Source organism: Siniperca chuatsi, linkage group LG5, assembly GCF_020085105.1.
Source record: "Siniperca chuatsi isolate FFG_IHB_CAS linkage group LG5, ASM2008510v1, whole genome shotgun sequence".
Classification (NCBI taxonomy): domain Eukaryota; kingdom Metazoa; phylum Chordata; class Actinopteri; order Centrarchiformes; family Sinipercidae; genus Siniperca; species Siniperca chuatsi.
In genome coordinates this window covers 32688241-32710431 of record NC_058046.1, presented here as the reverse complement: position 1 = coordinate 32710431, position 22191 = coordinate 32688241, and the positions used below count along the sequence as shown (strand labels likewise).

The following is a 22191-nucleotide window of genomic DNA, read 5'->3' as shown; positions in this document are numbered from 1 at the left end:
GACGGAGTTGCTGTGAATCACCTCAGTAGGACAGTGGTGTGAAAGTGAATTACACTCCAAAAGTATAGGGACACCAAGTTGCTTTAAGGTTTTTAAAATCAATTGACAGTGTAATAACATTTAATGACATCTTTATGACAAGTCCAAATTGTACCACTGTAGTTGAGGTCAAGGAAATTATTCATGCCACTAATATAAAATCATTTGACAGTGTAATAAAAATTGACATTTAAGTTTGATAATTTGTCCTGCTATGGCATGTTTATGACAAGTTGTCTTGGTTAATGTCAAGTTGTCATAACAAAGACATCCCAACCAATGTCAACTTTGCATTAAAAATGACATTACTGACTGAATGACAATTCATAAAGACTCCTTCGTGTTCATGACAGGTGTCATGTCATGGTTATGACGGTGTCATGTCAGTCTTATGAACACCCCTTCAAAAGTGTTTCTATTGCAAACATCAGTTGCAACTTTATAACAGTCACTCAAATAATATATATGTTACAAAGCATTACAAAGTATTATATACATCAATTGCAACTTTATAATGGCCATCCAAAATGTTTTTATAGATGCACTACAAAGTATTTACTAACCATTTACAGTAAGTATTATAAACATCAGTTGCAATAATAACCATCCAGATAATATTTGTAGACGGTTTACAAAAACGTCTGCCGAGGCTACAATGAACCCCTCGGCAGGCTACAATTGTTGCCTGGGCGAGGCTACAATGGTTTCCTGCCGGGGCTACAATGAACCCCTTGGTTAGGCTACAATTGTTGCCTCGGCAGGCTAAAATTGTAGCCTCACCACGGGGTCCATTGTTGCTTCACCGAGGCACAAAGAAAGAACTGCCCAATATATATAGACAGACAGACGACGCTATGTTAAATGAAATTATCTGATCCATAACTGCACTATAACCTTACAGTATGATTTGTATTTAATTTTGCACTACTTGCACCATGTCTGCCTCACATGTAGGCTACTGTATGAACAGTATAAAAAAGTCTGCCACTTTTTATTTAAGTTACTGTTTGTAAGCATTATATTGTTGATATGTATGTTTCTTTGCTTTATATCTTGTCGTAAATGCTCTAAGCTGCTGTAACAGAAGAAATTCCTGCTGGAATTAATAAAGTACTCTATCTATCTCACTTGTATTGGCGGGTATGATGGCCTTTAGCCTTTATGATTATATTTGAATAATAATTTATTTACTGAATTCTAGTTAACCACAAAAATACATTACCTGAATAAAGCTGATTAAGAAAATATGTTATCAGGGCCTTTAACAAATAAATAAATACAGAATAAGTGAAGAAAAATCGAATGCATCTTGGTCTTTGATCACAGGTTTCACTCTCTTCACTGGTTTCCCCAACACAGTGTTAGTGCACTGACCTTTGGTGTTGGAGACTGTGGATCGAGTCCCACATTAGGCAGTTCTTTCTTTGTGCCTCAGTGTTGCTACAATGGACCCCTTGGCGAGGCTACAATTGTAGCCTTGCCTAGGTGACAAATGACAGATGACAGCCTACTGAGGGGTTCATTGTAGCCTCGGCAGGCGTTTTTGTAATGTGTCTGTTGGACGGATTACTGAGATGTTTATGGTCCACTTCGCTTTTCATATTCCACCACTTATCAACACCTTCCACCCCTATATAAATAAAGTGATATGACATGATTTGACTTAATGAAAGAAAAGGGGGCAGATGAACATTCTTATGCACAATGTGGTGGTGAATCATGTGTGCACGTAACCATTTTGTATGAGAAAACATGTACATGTATGAATGTAAGCTCACATGTGCAATGTGCCCTGAATCATGTCCCATTGTGAAGTCACAATAGTGATGGTGATGTGACACTACATGACATTAATGTAATGTGACTTGAGCTGATATGAATTTTATGTGATGTGACATGATTTTGGTGTCATGTACTGTAGATCTAATCTGATGTAATATGATATAAATGGGACATGATGTGAAGTGACATTGGTGTGACGTGATGTAATGTTGCTGGCTGCCTTCTGTCCCAGTTTGTTGGTAAGTCTCTTTTTTCTTCCACAGGTTTTGCTGGAAGGTCGACCTGAACATGGCTCAGGGAACAGTGTGGCCATCTTTGAAATTCACATTGTTCCTGGTTATTGCATTGGTCAGTGTCAACATTGTATCAAGTGAGATGTTTCATCTTTGATAGTCTGATGTGAAACATCTACAGTGGTGTGAAAAAGTGTTTGCCCCCTTCCTGATTTCTTATTTTTTTGCATGTTTGTCACAGGTAAATGTTTCAGATCATCAAACAGATTTAAAAATGAGTCAAAGATAACACAAGTAAACACAAAATGCAGTTTTTAAATGAAGGTTGTTATTATTAAGGGAAAACAAAATCCAAACCTACATGGCCCTGTGTGAAATAGTGATTGCCCCCCAAACTTAATAACTGGTTGGGCCACCCTTAGCAGTAACAACTGCAATCAAGCATTTGCGATAACTTGCAATGAGTCTTTTACAGCACTGTGGAGGAATTTTGGCCCACTCATCTTTGCAGAATTGTAATTCAGCCACATTGGAGGGTTTTCGAGCATGAACTGCCTTTTTAATGTCATGCCACAGCATCTCAATAGGATTCAGGTCAGGATTTTGACTAGGCCACTCAAAGTCTTCATTTTGTTCTTCTTCAGCCTGACCTGAATCCTATTGAGATGCTGTGGCATGACATTAAAAAGGCAGTTCATGCTCGAAAACCCTCCAGTGTGGCTGAATTACAACAATTCTGCAAAGATGAGTGGGCCAAAATTCCCCCACAGTGCTGTAAAAGACTCATTGCAAGTTATCGCAAACGCTTGATTGCAGTTGTTGCTGCTACTAATAACCTTCATTTAAAAACTGCGTTTTGTGTTTACTTGTGTTATCTTTGACTAATATTTTAATTTGTTTGATGATCTGAAACATTTAAGTGTGACAAACATGCAAAAAAATAAGAAATCAGGAAGGGGGCAAACACTTTTGCACACCACTGTATTTATTCAGACGAAATATGTAAGATTTTCTCTTCTTGTTATCAGAGTGTAATTTTGAGGAGCATCACCTGTGTGGCTACAGTAACAACTGGAACCCAAATGTCAACTGGTATGTTGGGGGGAGTGTGGCCAGAGAGCCTGAGTCTAACCTGCTTTTAAACCACACCAACAATAACCAGAGAGGTATATGCGTGCGCATGCACACATACACACACACACACACACACACACACACACACACACACACACACACACACACACACACACACACACACACACACACACATACATTCACACAGCCACTCTGAACTCATGATTGCACATGCACATCCAGAGCTGTGCATGTGCAGGTTTTATTGCACCAGCAGCTCATTTCAATAGTTAGATCTGTAAGTCGTTAGTTGTTGTTCAAGGTCAAATTCAAGTTTATTTTTATGTTTTAAAAGATGTTCAAAAAAACAATGAAATGCTTGATCATAGCTATGTTGTGTTAAACATAACATCATACACATTCACACACGTACAGTACTGTGCAAAAGTTTTAGGCAGGTGTGAAAAAATGCTGTAAACTAAGAATGCTTTCAAAAATGGAAGTGTTAATAGTTTATTTTCATCAATTAACAAAATGCAGTGAATGAACAGAAGAGAAATCTAAATCAAATCAGTATTTGGTGTGATCACCCTTTACCTTCAAAACAGCATAAATTCTTCTAGGTACACTTGCACACAGTTTTTGAAGGAGCTCAGGTAGCAGGTAGGTTGTTCCAAACATCTTTTGTGGATGTAGGCTTCCTCAAATCCTTCTGTCTCTTCATGTAATCCCAGACAGACTCGATGATGTTGAGATCAGGGCTCTGTGGGGGCATAGATTTTTCTGCACCCCAGTTCCTATGTTTTCATGCATAGTTGAGTCGCTTGGCCTTGTTTCCATGTCGGAGGTATGGCTTTTTGGCTGCAACTCTTCCATGAAGACCAATTCTGGTCAGACTTCTCCGGACAGTAGATGGGTGTATTGTATTGTATATGGGTCTCAATGGTTTCTGCCAATTCTGAGCTGATGGGACTGCTGGACATCTTCCGATTTTGAAGGGAAATAAGCTTGAGTCTATGCTTCAATGCTTCAAATTAACCTGTTAAGTGAATTAAATTAAATTATATTCAAATTAAATTGTGGGGTCAGTTAACAGAAGGAAATACCCAAAATAATGAACATAAACAATCTGGTAATTAACAATTGACCTCTCACACATGGAATTATTTGAGATTTTATTTAAAATGTCAACAATGCACATCACAACAACACACTGGGGCTGAACATTTGACTACATCTGCTTGATACCTGGTTATTTATTGTCCATATGGGAGTATGGTGCTTAGCCTCTATAGAAGTGCTGTAGCGATGGTGTCGGCGGTTAGTAATGAACTTGAAAAACCTCTGTTGGATGTAACTGTTGATGTAGCTTAGCACAAGCACCATCTGACAGTGGGTGTAAATGTTGTCTCTTCTGCTTGAATGGCGATAAAATTAGCACTCTTTACTTCCTCCAGAATGTAATCCTTTAGCACTGACAGCATGCAGTCCAACAGTTTGTTTTGTACCATCTTTGACGTGCCTTTTACAAAGTTAGCTGTCTTAGGTGCTCCTCCAGCACACTGTCTATGGAGGCAACAAAATCCACCAATCCCCTAAAAATGCCAGGGTTGTCCGAGGAGTCAGTCTCGTCACGCCCACACAAGGCTGACTCACAAAACACAATCACACAATCGATTATTTTAAATAAAATGAGCCTGTTTTTATCCACCTCCTCACTATTTCCTCACCGCGATCCTGTGGCCGCCGTCCAGCTGTGTAGCGATGTTCACTATGCCTAATGTGGCTAATGTTAGCTTGACAGAATTATCCATGTGTGCCCTGGTGTTCTCATGTTTCCTTACTTCCTTACAGGTGCTTCATATCCCTCACTCCCATAACTTTCCATGCTGGATCTGTCCCCGTTGTTTAAAAAACAAGCACGGAAAGCAAAATAAGGCATTAGCATGACTACATCCAGCTAGCCAGGCCTTTCTGGTGTACCAGCTACGAGAGAAGCCTCGCATATGCTGCTTCCCTTTTTCGCTAACCTGCTATCTGATTGTGAGGTCAGGTTGATCTGGGCCCAACTCTTTCACCTGTAGTTTCTCTGTCAAAGTTCTTTTAGAGAAAGAGATTTTACTGAATTAGGGTTGGGTCTCGAAGGAGTAGTGATTGTGCCCTAGCGCCCCCTATTGGCCAGCTGCCCCTGTCCAGGATCCAGCTGCATATAAAGTTGCAGAGAGCATAGCTCTATAGTTTGACAGTCAGTTTACATGGACTGATGATTCTGGAGGCTGAATCAGTGATCAGGAAGATGTGCTGGCTAGCGAAAAGCAGCTGTATTGTTCGATTAGAATGAAGACCTGCAGGTTTAGACCACTGTCGCTCGTGGTTATCCAAAACTGCTTCATATGCTTAAAATCAACAACATAGTCAGTGCTCATTACGGCCTGTAAAGAAAACATCTATTTAATCTCCAAACACTGATGGAGGTGTGTGTGAATCACACGAGTCATTGTAACAATCCATTAGAATGAATGTCTTCTTCATTTGCCTGACTTATGACAACTTGTAAAACCACACACATCCTATAAATGTGACTGTATCAGCCCATAACCGTGTACCGTGAGCTCATCAATATCTTCCACTGCTCCAGGCCACTACATGTATGTGGACTCTGTGTACGCCAAGCACTTCCAGGAAGTGGCCAAGCTGACTTCACCCATGACTACGGTGCCCATGACAGGCTGCCTGTCCTTCTACTACCACCGAGACCAGGAGAGAGGAAACATCTTTTCAGTTTTCACCAGAGACCAGCTGGGCCACTATGAGGAGATCTGGAGGCCAGAGGTGTATGCTACCACTGGCTGGACTCTGGTCAGCGTTGACATCAAGGCCCCACACCCCTTGGAGGTCAGTACTGGAGCTAGCATGCACAATTATAGTGAGTAGGTCAGTTTCCTGTGATGATTGGATTAAAATTAATGAAAACACACATCAATTTAAAAACCTGTGGTCTGCTGTGGAAAATGGCTGCATGGGTTTTCTTTATATAATAATAATAAAACATTATTTGGGTTTTCTTTAAAGGTTAATTCCACTTTATTACAAATTCCTATTTTTGTAGCTTTGTCGACATTTTTCTCAGTTATAACATTGAACTCACCAAGTTTATAGGTGACATCTGGAAACACAGTGACATCAAGTCATCAAATAAAACGTTATTTATAGAGCACTTATCTAAACAAAGTACAAAGTGCTTCACAGAGAGAGAAATAAAATACCACAGTAAATGATAAAATATAAAATACATAAAATACACAAAAGCAATAAAATAAACAGACAGCTCAGGTAAGATCTGGATATGCTTTCCGATAAAAATGTGTTTTGAGAAGACACTTAAAAGACGACATTGACTCAGACAGCCTAATTTCTTCGGGCAAGTTGTTCCAGGGCCTCGGGGCCCTGATGGTAAAAGCTCTGTCCCCCTTAGTTTTCATCCTGGACTCAGGAACAGACAGAAGACCCCTGCCCGAAGATCTCAAACTACATAAAGGTTCATAAGGGATTACAAGGTCTAAAATATAGTCTGTAGCCAGGCCATGAAGAACCTTAAAAGTAATCAATAAGATCTTAAAATCAATCCTAAAACAAACAGGGAGCCAATGTAAAGAGGCTAAAACAGGTGTGATGTGTTCATACCTCTTGGTCCTGGTTAACAGCCTTGCAGCTGAGTTCTGTACAGTCTGCAGTCGTTAAAGTTTTTTGATTAAGACAATAATAATAATAATCGAGGCGTGAGAGGATAAAAGCATGCACAACAGTTTCTGCATCACTAAAATTTAAAATAGATCAGATTTTTGCAATATTTTTGAGGTGATAGAAACATGATTGTACAAGCTTAGTGTTATGTTGCTCAGAACATAAATTGCTATCAAACAGGACACCAAGATTTCTTGCAATAGGTTTGATAAGTTGTGACAGGCAGCCAGTAGATGGCAATTTTTGTTTAGTGATGTGTTGGGGCCCAATAACAAGGATTTCAGTTTTATTTGAGTTGAGCTGAAGAAAATTTATCAACATCCAATTTTTTATGTCAGACAGGCAGTCCTGCAGAGAACTCAGTGTACTAAGGTCAGTGGGCTTGACAGGGAGGTACAGCTGTGCATCATCCACATAACAATGAAAAGAAATCCCATGTCTGCGGATGACATCACCCAAGAGAAGCATGTATAAGGAGAACAGTATTGGTCCTAGAATTGAACCCTGAGGCACACCGTACTTATTAATGCTGTCACAGAATTTCTTATTGGACAGATAAGATGAGAACCAGTCTAGTGCAGTGCCAGATATGCCCACTCAGTGTCTCAGTCTATCTAAAAGAATGCCATGATCAATTGTGTCAAAGGCAGCACTTAAGTCCAGCAGCACAAGAACTGAGCACATGCCTGCGTCTGCATTCATTAACAGGTCATTAGTGACTTTGAGAAGGGCTGTCTCAGTGCTGTGGTACTGACGAAAACCAGACTGGAACTTATGAAAGGTATTATTGTTTTCCACAGCAGCAAGAAGCTGCTTAGACACAAGTTTTTCTAGAATCCTGGAAATAAAAGGCAGTTTGGAGATTGGACAATAGTTGTCCAGGAGGGTGGGATCAAGCCCAGGTTTTTTTAGGACTGGCTGGACACAAGCAGTTTTAAAGAAATCTGGGACGCAGCCAGTAGACAGCGAGCTGTTAAAAATAATTAGCAAATGGGACGCACTACAATCCCTAACTTCCAACAAAAACCTAGTTGGGATTTTGTCCAGAGGGCTGGAGGATACTCTCATAAGAGACATGATGTCTGCGGGTTCAGGCAGACTAACAGCAGAGAAATTGCTCAAAGAATCCCTGAGCGGGTGATCCACATCTAAAAAGGCAGGGTTGGGGGTGATACCAGATCTTATTAACTCCACCTTTCCAGCAAAGTGCAAAAGACACTTTTCACAATCAGCGTCACAATCAGAAGAGGCACAAGGAGAGGCTGGGTTAACTAACTGATCCACAGTCTTAAATAGGAATCTCGGGCTGTGCTGATGGGCAGAAATGAGTGCAGAGAAATGGCATGTTCTTGCATCTTTCACCATCCTATTATAAAGGAGTAATAACTCTTTCATAGCCACAAAGTGGACCTGGAGACCAGATTTCTTCCATCTGCGTTCTGGTCTTCTGCATTCCTTTTACAGTTTTGAATACTATCATTTAACCATGGCTGTTTTCTAGTCCTTGAGTTTGGTCTATTTTTGAGAGGAGCTATGAGATCTAAGGTTGAAGAACACAGGTAATTAAAAGAATCAACCAAATCGTTGGTGCTGAAGGAATCGGGAAACACATTCCCAGGAGAATTTAACAGTGTACAGAAGCACTATGCTCATTAAGGATGCGTGTGTACTTAGAGCGGTTTAAGACAATACTAGCAGCCTGTAATTTACAGTTAAAAACAATGCATAGGTGATCAGATACAAACATGTCCCTGATTTCCTTAGATGGTATTTTCAGACCCAGAAACTAAATACTAGGTCTAAAGTGTGGCCATGGGAATGAGTTTGGTCAGACACAAGTTGTTGAAAGTTAAAAGAGTTAGTGATATTTAAAAAATCAGCAGCAAGGGCATTAGAAAATTCATCAACATGAATATTAAAATCACCACAAAGAAGAATTCTATCATAATTTAAAACAAGACTGGATAAAAATTCAGGAAGTTCCAACAAGAAGAAACCAGCTGGTTTAGTGGGTAGAATAAATAATAGCAAATATGACCGGGAGGGGGCCACCAAGTTTAAACATGAGCACTTCAGAGGAGGAAAAATCATTGCAAGCTATGAGGTTAAACTTCAAATACTATAGGAGTAACACGGCCCCCACCTCGACCACAAACCCTAGGGCGGTTAAAGCAGTCACAATCTGGAGGGCACAATTCAGCAAGCTGACTGTGAACACCAGGACGTAACCAGGATTCTGTTAAGAACATGAAATCTAAATCAGTAGAAGAGATAAAATCATTTAAAATTTAAAAACATTTTGTTAGAGAGTGATCTGACATTGAGAAGAGCCATCTAAAAAAGTCTGTGCTGGGTTAGAGCTGAAATTGAGAGTGGAGGTAGGGTTCTGGCCCGGAAATTATTATTATTGCTGTATTGGCTGTGTCTGTTTTGTATTAAGGACCTATGCAAAATTACCACAGGAATTTTAAATGTAACGCTAGAGGGATCCGGGCTCCAAATCGCAGCACTATGATCAGTCCACAAGGGGGAGTTAGTGGCAGCAGAGGGTGCGTGGCTGTTTATGGTGGGCAGAGAAGAGAAAGAAGAAGAGCAAGGGTAAACAGGTGATGTAAACAGTCAACTATGTGAGAAGGAGGACAGTACAGCGTGCTGCAGTTTAGCCACCAGCATGCAACTACCTGACTTGTTTGGGTGAAGACTGTCTCGTGCAAACAAGGAAGAACGATCCCACAATAAGTTAAAATTGTGAATAAAACCAATGTCATGGGTACTGCAGGTAGACTGGAGCCAGGTATGAAGGCTGAGGATCCTGCTAAAACGTCCAGTTCCACCACCCAGTGTAGGAATTGGATCCGAAATAAAAGCATGCTTTTCGGGGAGCTTTTCGAGGATGTCGGGGGTCGTAGCTCTGGGAAAGCAGTGTGTGACCCCATTAACGAACTGTGATCAAACTTTGATCATGTTAGTAGGTGACGTAGTTAAATGGTTTCTATTTTTGTCTGTCTTAGTTGTGTTTTTTGTTGATATACAACCGGGAGTCTGCACAGGGTGTTTTATTTTGAAAATTGATTAATCTATTGCTTCTTCCAAAAGATTATCTGCTTTTGATTTTGAATAATGATGGGAGTTATAAAATCCATTAATATTAACTTTTTTCACGTTAGATTATCAATATTTTTTTGACCTTACTAAGACTCAGTGTCCCATCACATGCTTCTCATATTCCTGGAAATTCCTGACACTCTCCACTGTCTAAATTGGCAGGGTGGGGGGCCCACAGTGTCAGACTTTAAAAACCCCTGAGCAAGAGACCAACTTACAGAATTAACATAATTTTGGGCATTTTATGCCTTTATTTGTTAGTTGATAGCAGAGAGATGACATGCAACAAAGGTGCCCGGCCAAATGTCAACCAGGGATGTTGCAGTTCATGGTCAGTGCCTTAACCCCTAGGCCATCAGGACCCCTCAGAACTAACATTACTGCAAGACCAGGCAGATCAAACTCTGCACCGCCTGGATCGACTACAAGAAAGCCTCCAACCCAATGCCACATACGTGGATAATGGAATGCTTGGAAATGTACAAGATCAATAGGACGCTACGAGCCTTACACTATCCCTGCTGTTGTTCTGCATAGGCCTGAACCCCCTCAGCCAGATCATCACAAAGAGTTGCTACGGATACCGGTTCCGAATTGGAGCAACCACCTCATCTACATGGATGAAGCTGTATGCCAGGAATGAGTGAGACATTGACTCACTGATCCACTCTACCAGGATCTACAGCAACGACATTGGAATGTCATTCGGCCTGGACAAGTGTCGGCCTGGATTGTGTCAAAAAGGGAAAGTGATCAGAACCGAGGGGGTTGAACTACCAGAAGGCAACATTGCAGATGTTCAGGACATCTACAAATACCCTGGAATCCCGCAGGCAAACGGAAGCCATGAGGAGGCAGCGAGGAAGTCAGCCACAGCCAAATACCTACACAGAGTAAGGCAGGTCCTGAAAAGTCAGCTGAATGGGAAGAACAAGATCCGGACCCCAGGTGCAGACTATGCAAAGGGATATATATATATATATACACACACACACACACACACACACTACTTGTTTATATTTTCCTGCACACATTACAGTATACATATATGTTTATTTTACAACCTGTTTACAAGCTGTTAAACCATCACACCAGTATATATATTTATGTGCATATGTGCATTAACTGTATACATCCTGTGCTTACCTGCCCATAACTGGTTCTCATTGCGCATATACATTTCTATACATTTACTACATCACTGCACAACCCGTCTACATTTCAGTTTAGTCATTTTATCACTACTATACACCAGTCTACCACAGTATTATATTTTATTTTATATTCTATTTTATCCCTATATTTGAAAAATATCTGCAGTATTTTTTGTCTTATGTCTAGGATTCAAATTTTTTTACCTGCATGATTTTCTTTTTATACATTTTGTGTGAGCATTGTTGGAGCAAGCCTGAGAACAAAGAATTTTATTGCCAACAACTTCTTCACTGTAACTGTTGTGCATATGACAAATAAAAAACTTGAACTTGAACGAAAAACCGAAAAAAAAATGCTACTAAAACATATGCTACTTCTCTTTCTTATTGTTGTGGTGTGTGCAGCTGAGTAGACAGACACACACATACTCCTGGCTTTCCACTGCTCTTTCAAATGTGTACTCTTCCCTAAGATTCCACGGTTTACTTTCTTTGTGCTTTCAGCCATAACACTTCCTACAGCCTGTTGCTGTGGAAAGAAGCTTATGTAACATTACTAACTGGGTTGGTTCCTCTGTCCAGTCGAGCCAAGAGTCGTACACTGTTTTTCCATCAAGCAGTGCTCTAACCCATGTTCCTGAATTTACCCTACACTGATGTCACTGTCTGGCCTCTACAGCTGTCTCATCAATCACTATACGTCATACTTTCACAACATGTCTTTAACAATTCACAGAGCATGTTCTCAGGATTAATAATTCAATTCAATTAAATTTTGTTTCTATAGCGCCAGTTCATAACAGAAGTTATTGCACTTTTCCTATAGAGCAGGTCTAGACTGTACTTTTAATATTTACAAAGACCCAATAATTTCCACCATGAGCAAGCATTTGGCGACAGTGGCAAGAAAAAACTTCCTTTTTACAGGCAGAAACCTTGGGCAGAACCTCAAGGGTGGGTGGCCATCTGCCGCTGCCGTGTTGGCTTTTGAGAGGGGGGGAGCACAATGCAAATTCCACCTAGAATTTTAAAATAGTAATAATGTAATGGTAGTGGTAATATTAATAAAGTAATAATAATAATAATAATAGGAATGACAGTAATAGGAATAATAATGACAATAATAGTAACAAAGCCAATAACAACAACTGTAGTACCATTTGGCGAGCCGAAACACGGAGGCAGCAGGTGGGCCACAACCAAAGATCCATACTCTGCAGCTCCGGAGGTAGAAATACCTGCTGAAAGCGACAGAAGGAGAGAGGACAGAGAAGAGAAAGCACAGATCTACGGGAGAGAGAAGATGTTGAGTTAGTAACATTGAGTAATGGGATAAAAATGCATACAGATTAAGAGGGAGAGGAGGAGTGAGGAAAGAGATGCATCATTCGAAGTCTCCTGGCAGTCTAGGCCCATAGCAGTGTAACTAAGAGATGGTTCAGGACTCACCCAAGGCAGCCCTAACTAAGCTTAATCAAAGAGGAAAGTCTTAAGCCTGCTCTTAAATGTGGAGATGGTGTCTGCCTCCAGAACTCAAATTGGGACCTGATTCCACAGGAGAGGAGCTTGATAACTGAAGGCTCTGGCTCCCATTCTACTTGTGGAGACTCTAGGAACCACAAATAACTGCAATCTGGGAGCGCAGTGTTCTAGTGGGGTAATAAGGTATTATGAGCTCTTTAAGATACGATGGTGCCTGACCCATTAAGAGCTTTGTAGGTGAGGAGAAGGATTTTAAATTCTATTCTGGATTTTACAGGGAGCTAGTGCAGAGAAGCTAATATTGGAGAAATATGAACCCTTTTTCTTAGTTCTTGTCACTACACGTGTCGCAGCATTCTGGATCAACTGGAGAGTCTTAAGGGACTTATTTGGGCAGCCTGATAATAAGGAATTGTAATAGTCCAGCCTAGAAGTAACACATGCATGGACTAGTTTTTCAGCATCATTTTGAGACAGGATGTGCCTGATTTTTACAATGTCACGTACAGTGGTGTGCAAAAAGTGTTTGCCCCCTTCCTGATTTCTTATTATTTTGCATGTTTGTCGCACTTAAATGTCTCAGATCATCAAACAAATATAAATATTAGTCAACGATAACACAAGTAAACACAAAATGCAGTTTTTAAATGAAGGTTGTTATTATTAAGCGAAAACAAAATCCAAACCCACATGGCCCTGTGTGAAAAAGTGATTGCCCCCTAAACCTAATAACTGGTTGGGCCACCCTTAGCAGCAACAACTGCAATCAAGTCTTTGCGATAACTTGCAGTGAGTCTTTTACAGCGCTGTGGAGGAATTTTGGCCCACTCATCTTTGCAGAATTGTTTTAATTCAGCCACACTTGAGGGTTTTCGAGCATGAACTGCCTTTTTAAGGTCATGCCACCACCATATTTTACTGTTGGTATGATGTTCTTTTTCTGAAAAGCGGTGTTACGCCAGATGTAATGGGACACACACCTTCCAAAAAGTTCAACTTTTGTCTTGTCAGTCCACAGAGTATTTCCCCAAAAGTCTTGGGGCCATAATGGTCTTTTTGCTCAGCAGTGGTTTTCGTCTTGGAACTCTGCCATGCAGGCCATTTTTGCCCAGTCTCTTTCTTATGGTGGAGTCATGAACACTGACCTTAACTGAGGCAAGTGAGGCCTGCAGTTCTTTGGATGTTGTTGTGGGATCTCTGAATGGCTGAAGAAGAACAAAATGAAGACTTTGGAGTGGCCTAGTGGAGATAAGTTGAGCAAACTGTTTATTCAACATCTGTTGTATAATAGCCGAACCTTATATGGATTCAGATGTGAATTTGATACAGCATTCTAGTGAGGCTGACAGACGAAGAAGAAGAACAAAATGAAGACTTTGGAGTGGCCTAGTCAAAGTCCTGACCTGAATCCTATTGAGATGCTGTGGCATGACCTTAAAAAGGCAGTTCATGCTCAATAACCGTCCAATGTGGCTGAATTACAACAATTCTGCAAAGATGAGTGGGCCAAAATTCCTCCACAGTGCTGTAAAAGACTCATTGCAAGTTATCACAAAGGCTTGATTGCAGTTGTTGCTGCTAAGGGTGGCCCAACCAGTTATTAGGTTTAGGGGGCAATCACTTTTTCACACAGGGCCATGTAGGTTTGGATTTTGTTTTCCCTTAATAATAACAACCTTCATTTAAAAACTGCAGTTTGTGTTTACTTGTGTTATCTTTGACTAAGACGGTGTAGTCCCTCATTCGTCCAGGAGTGTTCTATCGTAGAAAAAGGACTGAGAATGACTTCCGGATGGGAGCCGAAATGTCTTGATTCTGAAAACAGTGTCTAGATGACTACGACTGAAACCTTTTCTATGATAGGTTATCTTTGACTAATATTTAAATCTGTTTGATGATCTGAGACATTTAAGTGTGACAAACATGCAAAAAAATAAGAAACCAGGAAGGGGGCAAACACTTTTGCACACCATTGTAGGTGAAAGAAGGCAGTCCTTGAATCATGCTTGAAGTTTAGCTAACTGGTTTGTTTCATCTGGCTTGATTGATAAATCAATTATAAGCATAACAATGAAAGTTTATGGAGTGTTTCCTAATAATATTGCCTAGAGGAAGCATATATAAGGTGAATAGAATCGGTCCAAGCACAGAACCTTGTGGCACTCTGTGACTAACTTTGGTGTGCATGGAGGACTCACCGTTAACATGTACAAACTGAGATCGATCTGCTTAGTGCGGCTCCTTTAATGCCAGTTACATGTTCCAGTCTCTGTAATAGGATGTGATGATCAGTGGTGTCGAATGCAGTAATAAGATCTAACAAGACAAGTACAGAGACATGTCCATTGTCTGATGCAATTAAAAGGTTATAATTTTCACCAGTGCTGTCTCTCTGCTATGATGCACTCTAAATCCTGACTGAAAATCCTCAAACTATTATTTAGAAAGTCACACAACTGATTCTCAAGGATCTTAGAGAGAAAGGGAAAGTTAGATATGTAGTATATAGGTCTAAGTCATACATTGTTCATTACCCATCTGTTAATGGTTGCTTTTTATGTCTGTGTGTGTTACCAGGTGGTGTTTGAGGTGGCTTTTAACAGTGCCAGAGGTGGATACGTTGCCATAGATGACATCTCCTTTTCCCCTGAATTCTGCCACACTGACACAGGTGAGTGGAGACATCTAGATTTTAGGGGGGGTAAAGGCTGACCACAAACACAGACTGTTGTGCATCTCAATCCTCTTTAAGTTTGGCTCACTGTTAAATATACTGGACTCAAAGCCTGAAGTCTCAATTGTGCCACAAGATGCTGCAATGTTAATTACACCAAACAATGCAAAAGTGTTACATTTATGGAAGTATATACTAACAATGTTGTTGTTAGTATTATAGTTAGGAAGTTTAGGCTCAGGGATTCTTAACAACTTCCCCCACCAAGCCCTCTGGGTGGCACTATAAACAGGGAGTCAAGGGCAAAGCTAAGGCCAGCACATGTCCTGGTTGTCGTTTTGGGTTCTTCCACAAACACTGATGACTACTGCGAGTATGTTTTATAGTTTTTATTGAACATTACTTGAATTGCATTCAGACAGCTTAATCATGACTGCTTTTCAGCTTGGTAATCCTGACCATGACCCTGAACTCTCCTGCGTGTTGACGTAGGATGTTGCACATTATTTTTGTGTAGCTTCACATAAGCGTACTGCAACCAAAACATTTCACATTATTTCATCTCTATATGATATAACTTCAATTAACCCAGTAATAATAATGTTATTTCACAGGTATATAGAACATCCTTCCTACACATGAAACTGAGACTCATCAACTCTTACGAGTTACATTTGTTTTCTTTTTTTTTTTTTCTTCCACAGGTAATTTAACAAATCAGGCATATATTTTTTTCCCCACAGTTCAAGTGTCTTTTTTTCACAGGTCAAGTCTTTTTGGTTTGATAACTTCTCTGCCAGATCAAGTTCTGACAGATACAGGTGTGACCTGAGGAATCACAAGAGACAAGGTTGAGGTGCCCCTTGTGGTGATTGTCCACCTCAGTAGTACGTGCTTGTTAGGGTTAGGGTTAGTTGGGTAGTTGTTGGTGTTGCTCAGTTTGAATAAGTCTGACCCTAGGTTCTGCCATGGCCTGTCTGGCAGTTTGGAGGGAATGAGAGGCTCTTTCTCATTACCCATTCTTGACGCATGCCCTGCAGTTTAACACTAGTTCTCTTATTTGGCTTCTCAGCCCTGGGCACCAAACTGTCTGGCTAGCATGTTTTCTGTTCCTCATAGCAGATGGGATAACAAGCACAGTGCCCCGTAACAACAGTCCATTGAGTGTGCTGAGAACTGCTCTGTCCGTCCAGTATGGTCTATCCCTCACATCCATTCTGTTGCGATCCGACCAGCCCTCTGTGCAGTACTTCAATACTTGTGAGCACGCATTGTCAGTGCTTAACTGCTGCCGAAGCTCCATCCATCACTTGCAGGAAAGATTTCCATTACGCAGTCCACATAGATGCTTGTCTCCTCCATCAGCCTGTCACCTGCTGTGGCTCTGCCATTCTTCAGTGGTGCTCGTGACAGTGTGCCTGCTGTTGTGAGGCTCTTCCCTGAAACATATGTGATGAGTACCTCATGAGCTGCATCCTGAACCTCTGCATTCTTGGTGGGAGTGAGTTGAGTGCTTGTCCTCCCAGCAGGCTCACGACTGGTTTGTGGTCTGTTTTGAGTTTGAAGTGTAGGCCGATGATAAAGTCGCTAAACCTCTCACATACCCATGTCAGGGCCAGTGCCTCCTTCTCCACTTGTGCATAGCATATCTCTGTGCTTGTCAGCAATCTGGATGCATATGCCACGGGTGACAACAATGCCCTGGTGCTTCTGCAGGATTATGCCGCCCAGACCGTGCAATGACAAGTCCACGAACTTCAGCTCTTTGTTTGGGTGGTACAGCTGCAGCACTGGTGAGACAGTTTGTGTTTGAGGCTTGTGAAGCCTCAAACACAATCTGCTGGTCTGGCCCCCATTACCACCGTCTTTTTTTTCGACAGTAGGTCTCTCAGCGCTTTGTCTTTCTCAGCCATTTTGGGTATGAACTTGCCTAGCTGACTCACCATGCCAAGGAAGCTTCTGAGTTCACTTACGTTCAATCATCTCCTGCACAGCTTGTGTCTGGTTTGGGTCCAGTCTCATCCCATCTGCGGATATGATGTATCCAAGAAAATTAACCTTGACTCACCTGGTTTACTTGACTCGCATTTGCCCATGTTCAGTGTGATGCCCGCCTTCTGTGCTCTTTCCAGGACCGTAGAAAAGGTTTCAGTCGTAGTCATCGGGATACTGTTTTCAGAATCAAGACGTTTCGGCTCCCATCCGGAAGTCATTCTCAATTGTGAAAAAATTGGACGGGAACTGGCTGTCTGAAACTGACTGAAACTGACCTAATAGTTTCAAGATGGCTGTGGAAGTTTCAGGTGAAACTAGCTATTAACAGATACTCAGGCAGATTCCCTCCTGAGGGCAGGGCTTATGTAACTCAGATTAGCTTAAATTTCCAGTTCCCGTCCAATTTTTTCACAATTGAGAATGACTTCTGGATGGGAGCCGAAACGTCTTGATTCTGAAAACAGTGTCCAGATGACTACGACTGAAACCTTTTCTACGATAGAACACTCCTGGAAGAATGAGGGACTACACCGTCTCTTTCCAGGACCGTTTGCACCCTGGCATCATACTCTGCCTGTGTCGAACCCCAAATTAGGATGCCGTCTATGTGGCAGACAACTCCTTCAAGGCTTTTGGTCACCTCTGTCATCATCCGGAGCATCTGGCTTGTGTTTGATAGTGTACAATTCCTGTATTAAGCCTAACTCATCACACCGCTTTGGCTAAGTTTGCTTTACAATCTCTAAGTCAATGCTGTCTAATCTAGACACTATCCTGACTCTCAGTGAAGCTGGTCTTCGCAACAGCGCTGTGTTCAGGTGTTTTGCCACGTTAATGTCCTCAGTGGTGCTCTTGTCACCACACTGCAGCACTTCCTTGGCCATGGTGAGTGGAGTTTATCCTGGCCCAAACAGTGCTTTGTTCACTGAAGTGAGGTTGCACGTGCCGCCTTGTGTTATTTTTCTGTACACCTGCTTTGGTATCACAGTAACGTCGGCCCCTGTGTTGATCTTGAAAGTCACTTTTCTGTGCCTCACCCCAATGTCCACAGTCCATGCGTCCTTGCCTGCATCCACTGTACCCAGGAACATCGTGCTGTCCTCTGTGACTGTGCTCACTGTCCTTGATGACTTGCACAGTTTGCCGTAGTGACCTCTTTTCCCTCAGTTTTGGCATTCTACATTCTTAGCTGTGCACTGAAATTTAGCATGAGAAATTGATTTTCAACATTTTGGGCATGACTTGTGGTCTGCTCCGCTCTGTCTCTTACCTAGCTTTGCTCTGTCATTTATTTTTCCATGCTTGCTGCTTTGTTTGGGTTAGGGTTGGGGGACGACTAACATTGGGACTAAAAAGGTAACGTTTGTCTGACAGTCCTTGTCTTTTGTGCAGAGGAAAAGTTTGTGAGGTCATTGAGTTCAAAAGGGTTCTTCCTCTTGGGAGAATAAATATTCTATGCAAATTTCCTAGCAATTTAAAGCCCTTTTCATATATGCACCTCGTTATGTAGTTGCAATGGCAAGTTTGCATATTGGCGTTGCGTTTGAGTAAGCACCCGAGTCACTTTTCTGCTTACAGTCTGAATATTTAGCAAAACTCTATTACAGCATGTGAGCAAATATCAAACTCTTTTTAACACAGCAAATAAGTGATATTTTCAAGTATAAAGAGTTTAAATATTTGACTCTCAGAACTAATTAGAGTTTTGCACACTGCTGCATACGGCTTCCCCTAAACATGAAAATGAAGGGGGCGCCCCGGTAATTTACCTGGTAGAGCACGTACCATGTATCAAGGCTGAGTACTTACCGCAGTGACCAGGCGCTTTGCTGCATGTCATTGCCTGTCTGTCTGTCTCTCTCTCCCTCCCCTTGCTCTCGCTCTCCATCTATCACTATCACAATAAAGCAGAAAAAAACAAAACAGTTCTATACAAAAACGATATACAGTAGATCGGTGAATAAATAGTAAGTCATAGAAATAAAACTATTTTACATGGGGGAGTGCTGAGGATGAATTTAGTAGTCTCATAGCCTGAGGGAAGAAGCTGCTCTGAACACTGGTGGTCCGGCAGTGGATACTTCTGTATCTCTTGTCTGACGGTAGCAGGGTGAACAGGCTGTGGCTGGGGTTGGAACTGGCAGATTAACAAGGCAGGTTCATATTGGAGATGCTGTGTTTTGTATTTCAGAGCCGACCTTTGACCCCTCTATAGCCAACTGTGACTTTGAGAATGGGCTGTGTCTGTACTATCAGGAGAGAGCGGAGAGTAAGGTGTGGAGCAGAGTTTCAGTCAAGCCTAATGCCTACAGGATAGGAGACCATACCATAGGAACAGGTGAGTCACACAGCACCACAGACTCCAACAACTAGCACTGCTCAATGACAACACACCGACTTCATATCTGCTCCAAAAATAGCAGTTATCCTACAGTAAACTTGATATAATTTAATCAATGTACATAGTAGTGATATATACATCACCATGGATGTGGTGGTTTTGACCCCTGACACACGCTCTGAAAGGGAGCAAACACATTTCGGAGGATGCTGCAAGATGTTGAGAACCATTTCAAAGAAATATATTTCTTCAACCAATGAATTGTGTTCAGATGACTGACTGAACTGGTAAGAAAAATGCAAAGGTATTTGCCAGTGTGTAGCACTTTTCCACTGCAGGAACTTAGAAAGCTGTAACCTGGGGCCTCCTATAACCTGAACCTTGCAAGGCTCTGGTAAGAGGTTCTTCCTTTCATTAGCACTATATTTCACATATCGAAACATTTTAGATATACACTATTAAAAGTCAAAAGTGGGATCGACTGTGTTGAAGTGAGCAGTTGTGGGACAGAAAATCATGGAAGAAGTGGAGGTTGTCACATATACGCCAGGCTCCACAACCCACTAATCATCCACACCTGCTCCCAATCACACTCCTGCTCCCCATTAGCTCCCAATCACAGCCTGCATAAAAGCCCTGCACTCACCTCAGTCTGTGGCCAACCATGTTTTTGACTGTCCATGCTACTCGGCATTACGCCTCTTCTCCTTTCTCCAGCATTTCTCCCGTCTCCAGCGTTTCTCCTGTGTCCAGTGATCTCCACTCTCCAGCGAGTCTTCCCACCGAACAATCCACGGTGGCTTTCCTGGTTCTCCGGCTAGTCGGCCCGGCACTTTGCTGGGCAGGATCCCTATGGTCACGAGAGGAGGCCATCCTCATCTCTTTTGGCAGGGTCGCAACACTCCTCAGGAAGGAGTTTGGCCCTCCAGTCGTTAATTCGTCAGTCAGTCCTCAACCTGCACCTCTACTGACCAGTCTTCAGTCTACCAATCCACTACTTGCCTGCACCGAAGCTCCGCCGCCCTGCTGCTCTCCTGCTCCACTGCCATCTCCAGTTCCAGCGCCGCAGACGTCCCCAGTTCTGGCGCCGCGGCCATCCCAAGTCCCAGCACCATTACTCCCTGCTGGATCGCAGCAGCCATCGCTCCCTGCTGGATCGCAGCAGTCCTGGCAGCAGACAGCATCCGCTGCAGGTTGGCAGCAGACAGCAACCCCTGCAGGGTGGCAGCCGCTCCTCGCTCCTGGATTCTCCGCCGGACCGCAGCAGCTCCTCTCCCCTGGACTCTGCTGGATCGCAGTCGACTCCTTTCCCGGCTGGATCGCAGCAGCACCAATCCCTAGCTGATGCTGGATCGCAATCACCTCCTTTCCTGGCTGGATCACAGCAGCACCAATCCCTAGCTGATGCTGGATCGCAACCACCTCCTCTTCCGGTTGGATCACAGCACGCCGCAGGACCAATGCGCTGCTGGAGTTTCCGCTCCAGTACAGGAGGAAGCTGGAGCGGAAACTCCAGCAGAACAATATGAGGGAGGTCTGGAGCGGCATGAAGACCATCACTGGCTTCAGACCGACTGGCAGCAGAGGAGTTGAAGGCAGCTTGGACAGGGCCAACGAACTGAATCTGTTCTTTAACAGATTCGACACACCGGCTCCTGGTCATCCCCCTCTAACTCAGCTGCTGTCGGCCCTCAAGCTCCTCTGAGTACTCTGCTCCCCCCCTCCCCATCAGGCTAACGGCCCTCTCCAGACCGACGACTCCCCCTCCCCACCTGTAACTTCTGCTGTGTGCCTGACTGCTGACCAGGTGAGAGGACAGCTGATGAGGCTCCACTCGAACAAGGCTGCAGGCCCCGATGGCGTTAGCCCCGGGTGCTAAAAGCCTGTGCCCCCAGCTTTGTGGAGTCCTTCAACACGTCTTTAACCTGAGCCTGAGTCTTCAAAGGGTCCCCATTCTGTGGAAGACATCTTGCCTCGTTCCTGTGCCGAAGACGCCACGTCCCAGTGGCTCCAAGGACTACAGACCGGTGGCACTGACCTCCCACATAATGAAGACCCTGGAGAGACTAGTGCTGGTACAGCTGCGGCCCATGGTCAGACCCCTCCTGGATCCCCTTCAGTTCGCCTACCAGCCCCCGACTGGGAGTTGAGGACGCCATCATCTACCTGCTTAACCGCATCCACACCCACCTGGACAGGCCGGCAAGCACGGTGAGGATCATGTTTTTGACTTCTCCAGTGCTTTTAACACCATCCGGCCTGCCCTGCTGGGAGAGAAGCTGGCAGCGATGCAGGTGGACGCCCCCTTGTGTCCTGGATTGTGGACTACCTGACTGGCAGACCACAGCATGTGCGGCTGCAGCACTGTGTGTCAGACAGCGTGGTCAGCAACACTGGGGCCCCTCAGGGACTGTCCTCTCTCCCTTCCTCTTCACCATCTACACCACAGACTTCAGCTACCACACAGAGTCCTGCCACCTTCAGAAGTTTTCTGATGACTCTGCTGTGGTGGGATGTGTCAGCGGTGGTGATGAGACGGAGTACAGGGCTGTGGTGGGTAACTTTGTT

At 43.0% G+C, this 22191-nt stretch overlaps 1 protein-coding gene across 5 annotated transcripts in view; it reads left to right on the top strand.

Moving 5' to 3' along the window:
• The window catches only part of mamdc2a (MAM domain containing 2a), an 81458-nt gene that overhangs the window by 15631 nt on the left and 43636 nt on the right, over positions 1-22191 (top strand). For all 5 annotated transcript variants that reach the window (XR_006378043.1, XM_044196304.1, XM_044196307.1 and 2 more), the window contains exons 4-8: positions 2085-2169; positions 3083-3220; positions 5767-6023; positions 15191-15284; positions 19474-19620. Coding sequence is in view for 4 of the 5 variants with exons in the window: in XM_044196304.1 (XP_044052239.1) it covers positions 2085-2169; positions 3083-3220; positions 5767-6023; positions 15191-15284; positions 19474-19620 (721 nt within the window). In the remaining variant the exon portion in view is untranslated. The remainder of the gene's footprint in view (positions 1-2084; positions 2170-3082; positions 3221-5766; positions 6024-15190; positions 15285-19473; positions 19621-22191) is intronic.